Source organism: Urocampus carinirostris, chromosome 13 (assembly GCF_059441175.1).
Source record: "Urocampus carinirostris isolate Australia breed hairy pipefish chromosome 13, RoL_Ucar_1.0, whole genome shotgun sequence".
Lineage (NCBI taxonomy): Eukaryota > Metazoa > Chordata > Actinopteri > Syngnathiformes > Syngnathidae > Urocampus > Urocampus carinirostris.
In genome coordinates this window covers 40,390,314-40,406,444 of record NC_142361.1, presented here as the reverse complement: position 1 = coordinate 40,406,444, position 16,131 = coordinate 40,390,314, and the positions used below count along the sequence as shown (strand labels likewise).

The 16,131-nt window shown below is 42.4% G+C and overlaps 1 protein-coding gene across 2 annotated transcripts in view; it reads right to left on the bottom strand.

Annotated features, from left to right (window-relative positions):
• Nucleotides 1–16,131, bottom strand: part of LOC148354547 (uncharacterized) — a 44,977-nt gene that overhangs the window by 17,538 nt on the left and 11,308 nt on the right. Inside the window, exons 1-3 of one of the 2 annotated variants that reach the window (XM_088350636.1) lie at nucleotides 10,992–11,828; nucleotides 7,987–8,059; nucleotides 7,798–7,898 (exon numbers count right to left, since the gene is read on the bottom strand). In XM_088350636.1, the coding sequence (XP_088206762.1) occupies nucleotides 7,798–7,898; nucleotides 7,987–8,059; nucleotides 10,992–11,034 (217 nt within the window). In that variant the 5' untranslated portion in view covers nucleotides 11,035–11,828. Of the gene's footprint in view, nucleotides 1–7,797; nucleotides 7,899–7,986; nucleotides 8,060–10,991; nucleotides 11,829–16,131 lie in introns of those variants that run through there. The other variant, XR_015852379.1, reaches the window with a different exon arrangement.

The following is a 16,131-nucleotide window of genomic DNA, read 5'->3' as shown; positions in this document are numbered from 1 at the left end:
ATGGTGGCGCCCACGTGGGGGCTTTCCTGGCACGCCCATGGAAGGAGCCGGCACACCAGCTTGCGGAAAAACCGTGGGCCGAGAGAAGGAAGCCGGATGATCGAGAGAGGAGGCTTGACAGAGACTCGAGCGACACTAATTTGGCTAATTCGTCCATATTGGATGGAGTTCACTTAGTTAAATTGTTTACGAAATTAAATCTGCCCTCTCGTGGAAATGCCGGTCTCTTGTTCATCTTTTCCTTCAAGAAACGCGCATAATTTGTTGGGTGAATGTAGGTTTTTGGTAAATGCTAGATTTTAACCGGTTTGAGCTCCATATTTGGGTTCTAAAATGGGTTTAGAGCTAAGGTCACAGTTTGAAACGGGTTAGGGACCAGGGTACATAATGAGACAAGGTGGTGGTCTCTCTCAGCTTTCAGGCTTCATATTACGGTTAGGGTTTCTAACTCGGGTTTTAAACCAATACAACCCGCCGCCGCCGCCTCCCACGGGACTGTGACAGGGCAAAAGCGGCGAGTGGAAATAATAAGTGACATATCGGCCAAAGAGCTTTTAGAAAAAGACCCGCGGCCCCCTCCCCCGCCGCCGCCCAGCCACATTCCTACCCCCGCCTGTCGTTTTTGAAGGTCAGAGCAGAAACAAGAGAAGCCGGTTGCCGCGACGACACCAACAACCCACCGCTTTAAACAGGCCCTCCGAGGATACAGGGGGGGATATGTGCAACCGGGGTTCAAAGGGGGACTATTGCGGGGAGGGGGGGGGGGTGCCCCGTCCCAACACGCCCGGTGAGGAGGAATGCCGTGCCGCGGTGCGTTCGGTGTACGGGATTCGCCCGGGGCCTTTTAGCGTCCAGTCTGGCGAGCGGCCAGATCTATTTAGTGCGGAATGCGCACAAAAGATGGCTGACGTGCGGATTGTGCACGGGCATGCACGCACAGGAATGTACTCATGCGTGCCTGCGAAAAAAAAAGAAAGGTTGAATGAATGGATGATGCATTATTAAAGGAGAATCCCTTTTCACTTTTTCTCGGGAATGGCACGCCATGTCTTTTTCGGTTTTTTCTTTGCATGAAATTCTTGGTTTTTCTCCCTTTAGCTTTTGAAAAGTTTTCAAGTGACATTTATTTGCTTGGCCCTTAATCACAAAAAAAGACTGCACAGGATTACATTGACACCCTCCCCTGATCTGAAACCAACATGCGGGCAAGGAAAAACTCAAAATCTCAGCGTGAGGAAAAAAGAAAACCTTGAGTTGTCGTAGCAACAAGCTTTCAAAGATGTTTGATTGTCACTTGAGTCACACAATTGCTCTTCTCTCTTGGTGGGATTTCGGGGGCATTTTAGGGATTTAGTCCCAGGTTTGATGACAATGTTTCCTTTTAGCAATGTTTGCAAAAAAACGTTTTGGGGGGGGCATTTTAAAGTTAGCAAAAGAGAATTACCAAAGTCCAAAACCATTTTTTGATAACAATTTTTCCCTTTTTTAAAAAATTCTTGGGTTTGATGCCCTTTAGCAAGGGTTGCAATCTGTTTTCCATTTTCTTTCCATTTTAAAAGCCCCCCAAATCATTGCAAAAGTCCCAAACCAAATTTTCCAATTACGTTTTTTGTTGATTTTTTAGTTTAAGGTCTTATTTTGTGTTTTGCTTTCTGTTGAAAAGCAAAAACCTCAAAATAGATGTCTTTATGTTTTATCTTGTTTGCCTTCCAAAAGTCCAGAGAGGATTGATAATGAAACAGGATATCGCATTTAAACAGAACAAACTAGACGGGGAACAAAAACTGGAGTAAATAATAAACAGGACGAAAATAGACAGGAACTAAACAGGAAACCAATATTTAACAGGACGAAATAAACAGGAGCAATACCGGGCAGGAAATACCAACAGGAAAGCAGGACCAAGTCTTGCGGGGCAGAGGTTCGTTGACGGACTGACATAGGAAGAGTGAGAGCACTGAGCTTAAACAGACGGAAAGCCATTCTGTCAATGAGCCACAGCTGGCGCCACACGGCAGGGCCAATTGGGCGCCATGGCAACCGTGACAAGTTTGCAATGTTCACATTGGACAATTAATGCATTCGTTTCACATGACAGTGACGATATGTTAAAATATTTTATAATCTTTGTAGAATTTTTTACCTAAAATGAGGTACATCATCTAACATATTGTCGCTGTCATGTAAAAAAGAAATACCACCATTTTTGTTGCATTCTCTCGATTCGTTTTCAAAAAGATGACAACAATATCATGCAAATATAATAATAACATTCCAAATGAATATAAAAATAATATATACATTTGCTAAAGCTCCAAATGTCATGATTACTGATGTGATCCACCTGCGCCTGCTCATTTGGCGCCAACCGCCCCGGGTTCTGATGGGCTCCCTGTCCCTATTTGAACCCAGTCCTGTCTGTCCCCTGTTGTCAGTCCGTCTGCGAACCTCTGCGTATACTAGGCAAGCCTTTTTCGACCCTGACTCCCACCCGTTTCGTTTTTGCTTCCGTTTGTCTTCGGCTACGACCTGCTTTGCTCCTGACCACGTCTGCTCTCCCGTCCCAACTTACGACCCATTTTTGTCCCCGACGACATCTACTCTCCAGGCCTGGCTCACGACTCGTTCCCGACCACGCTTTGCTCTCCCAGTCCCGGCTACCGACCCGTTTTTCCGTTCCTGACACCGTCGTCGCTCGCTACAAAAGATCCACTTCCGTGTTCGGATCACAATCCGAATCAGAGAGCGACTTGCTTCCCGCGCCCAGCGAACACCGGATCGTGGGCGCAGCCCTTCCTCTTGCTGTCAATAAAACTAAACGTGACGCGATTGGGTCTACCCTTTGTGCTGGTTCTGACTCCAAACCTAGGTGTGTTTCTTTCGTTTATTTGGGGTTGGATTTTTTTTTTCTTTCAATTTTGTAGAGAAAATTGTTGAAAACAGTACGTTTAAAAAGACCATTTTGAGAACTCAGTGAGGCATGAGCTCTAGCACCGGCCTGTTCCTATCCGTGCACGCCGGAGACTCGAGTCAAGGACTTTGACGGAGGCCGTCTTTTGATGGGAACGGGGGTGTCTTTGAGGCTGGCGGTCCTCCCCACCCCCGTTTCCGCCAGACTCCTCGTGGGAGTCCTCCGACGGCTCCACTTTTTGGATGGGAGGCGCCACGAAGACCCCGCTTGATTTCGACCCGACGAGTTTCATTATCATATCACAGAGCCGAGACGTGACTTTGCAAACAAGAGGACGCATTAGATTCCTCCTGCTTTGCACGCGCCTCAATTATTCATAGGAGGCGAGAAGGGCACCTTCCTTTCCCTCCGCCGCCGAGGAATTAGCATAGGGGTCTCCGACGTGGGGCCGGCGGGCGCCGAGCCGCCCTCCGAGGTCAGTCCGAGTGCCCCTTCGGAAAATAGCTCGCCGGCAATGTCCCCTGTCATTTTCCTTACGGGTCTGAGCGTTCACGCAAAGTGGGTGAGCAACGCTCGAAACAACAGTGAGCAACGGCAATCCCGAGTGTGGCAACTAAATCATTAGCAAACAGGTCCAAAACTTGACATCAACTTTACATATAGCCGAGTTTCCGGCAATGCAAAAATATTTTTCACTATATATTTTTTTGCATTATAGCTCGCTCACATTTTACCAATTTTGCTAGTCATCAAGTCAAGTCCTGATTATTTGTGACGCCTTTAATCACAAGGAGTCTCAACAGGCTGCACAGACCACAGGTTATTGCAAACCACAGACTGTTATTACACCATCCCCTGATCTAAAACCGACATGAGGGCAAGGAAAAAAACAAAAACCTCAGCATGAGGAAAATAAAGAAACCTTGAGAAAGGACAGTCTCAAAGGGCTGCACAGACCACAGACTGTTGTAAACCACGGACTATTATGACACCATCCCCTGATCTAAAGCCTACATGAGGGTAAGGAAAAACTCAGAAACCTTGAGAAGGGACTGCACATTAGGTGATCCCCTTTCAGGGTGACCAGGCTGCAATGGATGTTGTAATTACAAATAATACAGATATTGTCAACAAAAAAATCTAGGTTATTCATATGCTATAGAGTAGAAGTGTGTTTTAAGCTTAGATCGAAACATTTCCACTGAGGTTGCAGATCGAAGGTCATGGGGAAGAGCATTCCACAACATGGGGGCCCAAATGGAGATTGGCTCCAACCTGCGAATCTCTATGTTAGCTAGCAAGCTTTATTTTTAGCTTCTATCTGGCTGTTTAAATGGCTATCTACCCTTTTCGCTAGCTATCTAAAGCCCCTTTGGTTTATGACCCTTCTAGCGAACAAGCTACTTCTTTAGCTATTTAGAAAGCGATCGAGCAAGCTTTTTACATTTTTGCATGCTATCTATCTAGCTTTTTACATTTTCTTTTGCTCTTTTAGCTAGCTATCTACCTCCATTTTGATGTTTAACCCGTTTACCTTTCAAGCTAACTATCAAGCTACTTTTTTCAGCTCTTTAGCAAGCTATCTAGCTTCCTCTTTACATTTTTGCATGCTATCTAGCTCTCTTTTAGTGTTTTACCCGTTTACTCTTGAAGCTAACTATGAAGCTACCTTTTTTAGCTAGTTTGCTATGACTAACAAAAAGTAGCTCTCGCTTGAAACAGGTTGGAGACCCCCGAATGAGCATTCAAAAACGTTACGCCCACGTTTTTATTATGATTCCCGATGAGAGGAAGGCCGTCAAGATGCCTTCAGTGCCATTTTTTTTTTTCCGAGGCCTCGTCAGCGTCTGGCGGCGCCTTCAATAATGCAGCAGGAAGCAAAAAAGTGCACATGTGGTCCCACTTTGCAAGCGCAGAGCCCCTCCAAACCCCCTCAAAGAGCCCACCCTCCACCCGGTCTGTGTAGGAATAAACTGGAGACAGATGAGAGAAAATTGTTTTCTTTGGCTCAGGCTTGAGAGCACAAAGGCCGCCTCGCCCCCGCCATCAAAGCGTGGGTGGCGCTAGTTCGATCTCCTTATTTTAATAGAAAACAAACCAAACAAAAAAAGTCCAAATGTCTGGAAACCAAAAAAAAGAAAACACTTTCAATGAGTTGACTTTAAATCTACATTTTTGTGTAGTAGCGTGTCATATCAGGAAAGTGTTTTATCGTGCACCTATGTTGGATACAATTAGACTTTTACTATTTGCACTGCAAAAAATGGTTTTCTTTTTCTATACAAAAAAATTTTTTAATTGTCTTGAAACTAAACGGTATTTTTTTTTTCTAGATTGTATTTCCCACTTTAAATTTAAAACGAGGTACAAGAGGGTCAAATTCATGACTTGGATCCATTCACGCTAAGGTTTTGAGTTTTCCCTTGCCCTCATGAAGGTTTTAGATCAGGGGATGCTGTCATACTAGTCTGTAGTCTGTACAGCCCTTTGAGACTTCTTGCGATTAAGGGCATCACAAATAAACATGATTTGACTTGAAGTTTTTGAGTTTTCCCTTGACGTCATGTAGGTTTTAGATCAGGGGATGCTGTCATACTCATCTGTAGATCGCAATAGTCTGTGGTCTGTGCAGCCTTTTGAGACTCCTTGTGATTAAGGATGTCAAAAATAAACAAGACTTGACTTGAGGTTTTTGAGTTTTCCCTTGCCCTCATGTAGGTTTTGGATCAGGGGATGCAGACCTATGAGATTTGTGATGAGGGGCATCACAAATAAACATGACTTGACGATAATAGGATGTATTAACATTTTAAACCAATTCAATAAAAAATACTAAATTAGACATTAAGAATACAAAATGATATTGGTCTTTCGTATGATTATACATATCCATAATAATAGTGTCAATTTTTTTCTTCATTATTTGTAACAAAACACAAACATTGAGTCAGGTATTCTTTTTGTAAGACATCACTGTGAATGCATTTCTAACAGGTCAAATATGAACAGCGTATCCCTTGTTCCAAAACAGAACAGTGCGACCGGACCCCCAAAAATAAATCGAGCGAACGGGCATCTCATCGTCGAAACATAAAGAAAAAAAAAACATTGGGAAATGTCAACGAGGACGAGGCCTGAACTTGCGGAGGGGGATGCGGACAGTGAGTGCCCGAGGGTCAAATAACCCACAGAGAAGAGGGAGGGGGAGGCGGGGGGATCTATTCCAGCGCAGAGAGAAAGGTCACAGTGTAAGCCGATAGAGGAGGCGGAGCCCGAAGCGGCACAGGAGGCGGAGCTCGGGGGGGCGGAGCTCGAGGCCGGCCAGTCAGCTGACGCCCGCAGCTGGGTTCCCGACATCAATACCGGCCTTGTTCGCTCCGACCCCCCCCACGTACCGCTCTCCCGTCCCCCCCCACTCACTATTTCCGCCCTTTTTTTTCCCGATCGGCGAAAGTAGGCCGCGTGTGCATAAGCGCCGCATGGACGAGCTCGCTTCTTGTTTACGTTTGCGTGCAGAGTGTTGCGCAATCGCATCCCGAGAAATGAGACCGTGGACACCCTGCCTTAGGACCTTTCCGTGTCACGTCGCGGAACAAAATGTGTTTATGGCCCCTCTTTACGACATTCCTTACATTGGGGTGTGGAATTTGAAGATTTTTCAACCCGTCTTTACGCCAATTTCCCCCACTGCCCGAAAACCGAAACGGTAATGAGTAGGGATACTTGAACTGGATTACTTTCAATGACTTTTGGATGACTCCAATACCAAATATGCTCATAAAAGACAAAATAAACTCAATAGGAATCAAATGATGACTCACAACACGCGGTAAGCTTTCTCTCCTGGCTTTGATCTCTTTGATCTCCGGCAAAACGAACATCAAATGCCACAGAAACAAAATGAAAATAAACCCAAACATAATTTTTGCCGTTCTATGTATTCCGTTCCTCCCCAAGCCCGCACAAAATGGAGTCATTTCATCCATATTTAGTTTCTTTTGTCTTTTCTTCGCGTATTTGGTATTGGAGTCATCCAAAAGTCATTGAAAGTAATCCAGTTAAAGTAACCCTACCCAACCCTGACCCTTTTATAGACTACAACATGTGTGACGTCACCGTCGAATCCAGAGGCAAAGGAATACTGGTCAGAAAACAGAGGAAAAGAAAGCCGTCATAGCTGCTATTGTCATCATGTTGTGTGTTCCAGAATCGGAGAAAAACGTCCTGATCGTGAATTGAAGTTTTTCCAGGATCCCAGCGAACACCGCTGATCAAAGAAAAAAGAAGAGGGTTGAGGCGAAATGCATTGAAGTTGGTAGATTGGACCGAGGCACTCATCAAAAATGCTCAGGTTTGCAGCACTTTCTTCATATCAAGTAAGAGAAATGATACATTTAGGATTCTTTCTATGTGACTTAGTATAGCGACAAAGTATGTTGTTATTTAGAGTTGGCCGAAGCTAAGAAAAGATTATATTTGCCGATAGAATGATAATATGGACGCCATGAGGCTCTTTAACTCCACCCGGGAGAGTAAAAGCCTACATTAAACCCCAACCCCACATTGCATATTACCCTATTTTTAATAGAGTGTGTATTTTTCAGAAGACTATTTTAATACCCTTTATCAACACGTTACATTGGGTCTTTATGTATTATATTCACAAGGATACTGCTGGAAGTGTGAATTTCTCTACGGGGATCACTAAAGTATCTATCTACCTATCTAATAACAATCAAAAATGTTTAAAAGTGAAGTGTGCAAACATTTTTGATGCTATTGGTGTGTGTGTGTTTGTGTGTGAATGGGTAAGTGTGAAGCACATTGTAAAGCTCTTTGGAAGGACTTGAAAAGCACTAGAGCAATGCAGACAATTCATCATTTACCATGAGTGCCTCGGTCCAATCTTTTTGCTTTAGTGCATCCACAGGTCTCTTTTTCTTTGATCGGGAGTTTCCGCCGGGATCCGGTGAAACTTTCTTCGATCCTGGCACACAAACGCACAACATGACGGAATTTGAACACCGAAGTAGCAGAAAAGAAAGCTTTTTCTTCTTCAGTTTTTTTGATCCCACCTCAGAAAGGATTCCGTATCCCGAGGGTCTACGGTACAAAGCGCCATTGTTTTGCTTTTTCCGCTTCGGCCACCTGTGAGAAAAAAGTCATCATAAAACGTCCCTGCTTTTTTTTTAGCTGCAGGTGTCGCCTTTCTCGTTTCCCAGGCTGACGTTTTGTTGTGGGAAATTCAATAGATGGCTTGTTTTTTTTTTGGGGGGGGGGGAGGCACTGGAGCACGAGGGAGGACGCTGTAACAAAAGCCAGGAAGTTAGCGCTGCAACTCGAGCATCTTTCGAGGAGTGGGCCGGATCACTGTGACAGGAATTTCGCTCTTTTTGGAAAAAATGGGCTTTTTCGGCTCGGCTCGCTGAAAAGACGGCGTTATGCAAAAAATGGGCTAAAAGGGTGGGAAAAGATTGCAGAAATAAAAGACAAAAGGGAAAAGGAATAATGAACAGAAAAAAGAACGACAAAGACAAAATGCATTAAGCTACGAAAAAAAAACAAGGGGAGAAGAGGTGAAATGAAAAAAACCAAGAAAAAAGTTAAAAGCTAGGAAAAAGAAAAACGTACAAATACAAAAAGCAGGCGTGAATAAAATAATTTTAAAAGAAAAAAACTAGTGGGGGAAAAAAAAGAAAAACGGAAAAGCCAAACAAGAAAAAAAGCTAGGGAAAAGGAAAATAAACAAAGGAAAAAGAGGCAAAAAGAAGAAAACAGCAAGAAAAAAATAATGACAAAAGCTTGGAAAAATAAAACCCAACTCAAGTCTATTTGTGACACCCTTAATCTCAAAGGGCTGTACTACAGACAATTATGACAGCATCCCCTGATCTATGAGGGCAAGGAAAAACCCAAAAACCTCAACATGAGGAAAATGAAGAAGGTTCGGGGTGGTGTCAAGAAAGAAAATGCTTGGAAAAAGTAGAAAAAAGGAAAAAAAAAGCCAGAAAAAGAGGTAAAAATCTTGGGAAAAAATACTGGTATTTTACCTACAATAATGTAACATTAAAACACGACACAACACACAAATGAACTAAGAATTACAGAAATAATTTCAAATTTCTCGTGTAAGAAAAGCTAATCCTGAAAGACATGAAATATAAATTCAACCAGTTACAAATCTAAAAAAAAAAAAAAATCAATGACTTCTTATATACCAATCAAGAGTCAGCTTCTAGAGCCGTTTCGTTCGCCCAAGACACATCCCTCCGAGCCCCGCATCGCACAGCAACGCACGTCAGCCTCCGGTTGCCATAGCAACCCATCGGCACGCTCAGGCGAGGACACACAAAATAAAACGCGAGTTATTAATGAGCGCCGGAGGAAGCGTTTGAACCGCCACAATAAAAGAGTGGGGGTGGGCATGTTGGGAGGGGGTCTGTGTGACATAATCATGTACCTACAATTCCCCAGACTTTTGTGAAGGTGCCAGCTCGGAAAAGGGAGCGTCACGCTTTCCATAACGACTCTTTACGTGACCCCGTTTGAAAAAAAGCTTGGGAACCGACACCTTTGGAAACTTTGCTGACTCGACATTTCGGAGGGGGGTTTGTTGTTGCACGGGGAGCGGCTGTTTTCCGAAGCTCGCATTTTTAGCCCGGAGGGGGTGGACTCAAGAAAAACAAGCTAGCCAGAAATGTTAGCATCATGGTTCGTACACCTCTTGGATGTTCTAGTACTTTCAAAGGAAGAAATCCAGCGCCCGCCAAAAGAATATATTTGTTGTTGTCGACGTTGACGGCTAAAATTTGCTATTTTGCAGCTAGTCCATTTTTGCGCTGCTCCTATCTATGACAAATGGGCTGCTGTAAACTGACATGAATTCTGCCGTTATGTGCGGCTTCAATAGGTCAGACTTGCTTTCAAACGTGTTGGCTGATAATTGAGTTCAATGGGGAGGACAAAAACAAGTAAGACGGTGAACTGTAGACTATTTTTGATCAAAAATTTTCATAGGTAAAATACAATTTTGCCCCGACCTCACACAGACACAAGTTCCCCGATCTAGAGGGAAGGACTCGTTTCGATGATATCGATTCCTCCCAAGCAGAGTGCATTCCATCTTGGAGACTGCTGATTTTTGCTATTTGTGTTACAGTACTTCAATTAAAAAGTTTTTAGATTGGTGTAATAGTAAATAGTTCATTTTTTTTTTCATTTTATCATTCATTTATAGCACTGAAGAGTTCATATTCCAATATTTCATTGTTTTGCACTTTTAGGGATTTAGTGTTCATTGTTTCGAAAGCTAAAATTGTTTTGTGTTTTACTATTCTTATTTTATTTTGGTAGATCTTTTATTTGTATTTTCAGGAATCCCCCAGAAAATGTATAAAATGAATAAACCATTTGTTTAGGAGCCATTTAGCATTATTGTAGCACGTTTTTTTTCAATGTCAATATATTTTTGAAAGTCATATTTGCAGCAAAATAAGTTAAAAATGACAAAATGGATAAAAAGATGAATTCAATACATTTTGCTTACCGCACTGCAAAATAAATATCAACATTTCTATATTTTTTCAACTTACTGTAGTAAAAAAAATTGGGAGTTGAATGAAAAAATGAAAAGTTTGCGTATTAATGAGAAAAAATATGAACGTATTCAACATGACTTTAATACTCTATAAATGGATGTTCCACTGGAAGACTATTTTACATACTTTATAAGATTTCTCATTTTAGTTCATCTTTTTTAAGCAAAAAAAAAAAATCAAGAGAAAGAGAAAATAGAGAGTACCAACATAATGAGTTGTGTATTAATGAGGGGAAAACAATGTATAGATTATGCTAAAATACTCAATTTATTGTATTTGTTAAACTCGTTTTGTATGAAAACCTTCGATGAGAACCGGAAAATATAAACTAAAATGTGTTGAGGGCTCAAACGCTTGATGGGTGGACACAAAAAGGAGCTCTAAATCCTGCCTAGCAACAGGCGCCCGTGTTTTATTGAGAAAAAAATGTTCTCTCGTTTTCTTGAGCAGAAATAAAAGAGGAAAGCCAAATCCTTTTTCACCTTTTTTCTTTTCGGGGGCGTCCAACGGGCATCCAATGGGCATCCAACGGCCCCCGCTCTTCACATCTCAGCTGTTACTTGGCAACGTGCTCCCAGCTGAGTCCTCCCGTCGCCATGGCAACACGCAACATACGCAGACCTCGTAAACACCTTCATTTAATCCCGCGGATGAAAACAAAAGCGTCGTCGTCATCCCGAAATCTAACTCCAGGACGCCACCCGGGATGATGATTTGGAAGCGGGGCCCCGTCCCGTATTCTCGGGCATCCTTCGGTCTTCCCCTCGGTCGACTCGGATCCCGAGCGCTCGCCCGTTTCCGAGAAGAGGCCCCTCTGGTCGTCCGTCGCCATGGCGACCGTACCCACCATCGGCGGGGGATCCGTCCGTTCCTCGTCGAGTGAGGCGTCCACGAATTCGAGAGGGGAAAGAAAAAGCCGTCGCATCTACCTGGGAAGAATAGCGTTTCTTTCCTACTCGGTATCGTAAGATTTCCCGAAAAAGCATTTGTGTTCCTCTATCAAGAAAAAACGAATATATGAGCCAAGTCTTCCATGATACCAGATCCCTTTAGATATACTAATGCAAAAGTATCTAGTATTGTTTCCGTAGTGCAGTGGTCAGCCTAACCGGGTGAAAACATGTTGGGCGCCACCAGGCCGTACTTGCCCAGGACACACCACAGAAAATGGTGCCCCTACCACCCGGGCGCTTAAGGGATCCATCCATTCATTGAATTGGATACCAGTACCAATGCTGCTATACACATACAAAAATAAGCTCTGTGAATTCTGCCTAGCAACAGGCACTCATGTACTGTCAGGTCTCCCTTGCAGAAATATCGTTGGTATAGTACCATTTACCGGGAACTTTTTTTTTTTTTTAATGTTTCTGCTGCATGAAAAAACAAGTTTAAAAAAGAAAAAGAAAAATGATCATCCGTCTCTGTATGGTATGAGGAAAGGGTTACAAGATACTACTACAAAACTATAGTATTCTTTTAAAAAATACAAGATTTGGATACCATGTAAATTTATAATGATTTAAAAAAAAACAGCAATAAATGCTGAAATCAAAATTGTCTCGATAATAAAAAAAGGGTTATTAAAAAGTGCTCATATACAGCTAAAACAAAGCAAAGAAAAACGATGTCTCTATATGAACCGAGAAAATGGTTACATGATGCCATTTAAAACAACACTCATGCAAAACTATTGCGTATTCATTGAAAACGATACTAGATATAGATACCGTGAATACTTCGAAATCATTCGAACAATCAACTCCAGCATAAGATTTGTCAGAATAAAAAAAAGATGAATCCAAAGGTAAATTGGCAGTTAATTTAAAAAAAGACTATTTGTTTCTTCTTATTTAATACGTTTTTGGAACAAAAAAGAAAAAAAAAACCAAAAATGAGCTCTGTGAATTCTGCCGAGCAACAGGCGCCGATGTACTGCCAATGTCTCCCTTGCAGGAACATCGTTTGTATCGTACTCGGTATCGTCCAATGTTGTTATGTCTAAAATCAAATTGTATTGATGTTATTCCCTGGTCACAAATAGTCGATAGATTACAATTGTATTCTTAAATGCTTTAGTAAAATTTTGGGAAAAAAAAACATCTCTAAAATGAGTTTTGCTCATTTTAAGATAAATACTTTTTATTAGGATGAGATAAAAAATACTCTCAATAGGTAAAACTCGCAACTGCCTGGGAAAATGAGAGAATTGAATCTTAAAATAAGCAACATTATTTGACTGGAAAAAGTCCCAAACAAATGCAGTAAACAATATATAGATTTCGAGACATGCATTACTGTTACGATGAAGTCGTGTTTCATTGCTCTCGTATTATAAGCATTACTTTGTCATTATTTTTGCCCTTAAAGTCTTTCATACGTGCTTACTCCGGAGTGCCGTGTCTAATCTCATCGCATGCTTATCGTCGACGGCGACTTTAATCGGGCATGTTTATGGACTGTACTCCCAAATCCATTCAATATGTGGACTGAGCAATTCGGGAAAAACACTGGACTATGTGTAATGTAAGATCAAACATCAAACATTCCGGTTGTATCCACCAACTCTGTTTGTCCCCCCCCCCTCCGAAGGAAAACAAAGCCTACTTACAACAAAGACAGTTAGTTGTTTGTTCCTTTATCTCTTTGTTTCCTTATCCTCACTGTAAATGTGGACCTGGAGTCGTCCAATTTCGTTGTCACAGCATATCCCATGTCGTAACAATGACAATAAAGGCATATTCTATTCTATTCTATACAATGTTTCGCAAGGTAAAAGATTTTGAAACTTTAAAGGCAACGCAAAATATCTGGTAATAGAAAATAAGCTCATTGAAATGAGTATATGATATATAGGTCATCATTATCAAAATGATGTCATCTTCTGGCCGGGATGACATCACCAGTCCTCCATTTCCCAGCCGGGCACGATGACGGGAAACATCCTAATGGATGGAGGGGGCTTTCACTTAGCTTTCCTCTTACTTAGCATGGCTAAAAGCGCGTCGATCCTTTCATGAATCGATAATGGCGCAGAATCGGCGGTGAGCCGGCTATTTTTGACAACCGACAGATTTGAAGGGAACTCCGTCGCGAAGCGCTCAGGAAAGTGGCCCTCCCCATTTGTATTGATTTATTCTTCATATTATTTTGTAATTGTGTTGCCTTTCCGGAAGGATTTTGTAGAAGGAGCCGAAATAGATTGCTGATTACAACTGTCAATAGCACCTTCGCTAAAATGGATGGTCGACGTCTTAAGATGTCAATAGCTTTCCCTCTCCGGCCAATATGGCCGTCTCGGCCAACCTGACTAAAATGGATGTTTGACATGTAATTCAAGTCAAGTCAAGTCATTTTTATTTGTATAGCCCTTAATCACAATTAGTCTCTAAGGGCTTCACAAGTTATTACATATAAGAAGATTAGGTTACTCGTATGCTATAGAGTAGAAGTGAGTTTTAAGCCTAGATTTAAACATTTCCACCGAGGTTGCAGATCGGATATCAGGGGGAAGAGCATTCCACAACACCGGTGCCCGGATGGAGAACGCTCTCGAACCAGCGGAACACTTCTTGGCTCTTGGGATCACCAGGAGACCGGCGCTCTCGGAACGAAGGCTTCGGGCCGGGACATAAGGGCAGATCAGATCTGAAAGATACGAGGGGGAAAGTCCATGTATGATTTTGTATAGTAGTAGGAGAACCTTAAAATCGCATCTTAGGCTAACAGGGAGCCAATGCAGGTTAGCCAAAATTGGGGTGATGTGATCATACTTTTTTGTCCTTGTTAAAAGCCTCGCTGCAGCATTTTGTACCAGCTGAAGACTCTTGAGTCTGGTCATCGGAAGACCGGAAAGTAGTGCATTACAGTAGTCGAGACGGGAGGTAACAAACGCATGAATTATGATTTCCGCATCCGACTGAGAAAGTATAGGACGAATTTTAGCAATGTTACGGAGATGGAAGAAAGCGGTTCTAGTAATTTTCTTCACGTGTGTTTGAAAGGACAGATCAGGGTCGAAAATGACACCTAAATTTTTAAGTGAGTCACTCTGTGTGATGTGGCAATTGTCCAAGTTCACTGCGGTTTTAGAGAATAAGTCACGGGACTTAGAAGGACCAATTACTAACATTTCAGTCTTTTCAGGGTTAAGACGCAGGAAATTGAGTGACATCCACTCTTTTATCTCAGTGAGGCAGGCCTCCAAAGTTCCACAGTTTAGTGTGGTAGATTCCTCCATCGGGAGATAGAGTTGAGTGTCATCTGCGTAACAATGGAAACTGATGTTATACTTGCGAATAATATCACCTAGTGGAAGCATATAAATGCTGAAGAGAAGGGGGCCAAGCACTGAACCCTGCGGAACACCACAAGTTACACTAAATGGCTCAGATGTCAATTCGCCATATTTAACGCAGTGTGTCCTATCTGAGAGGTAAGATCTGAACCATAATAGGACGTTTCCTGAGAGACCAATCCATTTTTCCAACCGTTCTAGCAAGATAATATGGTCCACTGTGTCAAATGCAGCACTAATGTCCAGCAGCAGCAAAAGTGATGATGCGCCCGAGTCCATTGCCCGTAGGAGATCATTGGTTACCTTTATCAGAGCTGTCTCAGTAGAGTGGTTAGCCCTGAATCCTGATTGCATCGATTCAAAGAGATTGTTATCGGACATGAAATCATTCAGCTGCTGTGCCACTACTTTTTCAAGTATTTTAGAAAGAAACGGTAGGTTTGACACAGGTCTATAATTACATAAGTTTTCTGGATCTAGGTTGGGTCGTTTCAGTGTGGGTTTAATGACAGCGGACTTAAAAGCAGCTGGAACTACACCAGAGGCGAGTGATATGTTTAAAATATTTAGAACTGAAGGTGCAAGAACGCCAAAGAGACCTTTAATAAGTGAACCTGGAAGTGGGTCGAACTGGCAAGTCGTCGGTTTGGCAGTATTCACCATCTGTTTAAGATTTTCGAGTGACAGTTCACTAAAATGGGACCAAGTCCCTGGACAGCCACCATGTCGTGCATCTAGGGATTTGAGTGCTTTATTATGTGTTGAATTAATATTGTCTTTAGCAATTTCTTCCTGTATGCTCTGGATCTTCTTAGTAAAGAAGACCATTATGTCGTGAGCAGAATGGGTGGAGCTATCTGGGATAGTCTGTTGCCTTGTAAGTGATGCTACAGTGTCAAAAAGGGCCTTGGGATTGTTCTTTTGTGACGCAATCACTTTCGAAAGGTAGGCTGATTTTGCAGAGGCCAGGGCCGCTTTATACTTCAACAAACTATCACACCAGATTTGATGGAAAACTTCAAGCTTGGTAGCGCGCCATTTTCTTTCAGATTTCCTGCATTCTCGTTTAAGGGATCTAGTTTCATCATTAAACCAAGGTGTGCGTCTTTTAGGTCGTAATTTATGCCGGATGGGCGCAACTAAATCCAGGGCATTGGCCAGGGTAGCGTTAAATTCATTTAGGAGTGGTTCGATGGAGCCTATGTATGAAGGAAAGGACGCAACTGCTCCTGGAAGAATATCGGAGAGCTCAGAAACTGTGCCTGTGCTTATATTGCGTCCGGTGAATCCTTCTGTTTTTTTGGTACTACATTAATGCCGTCAAC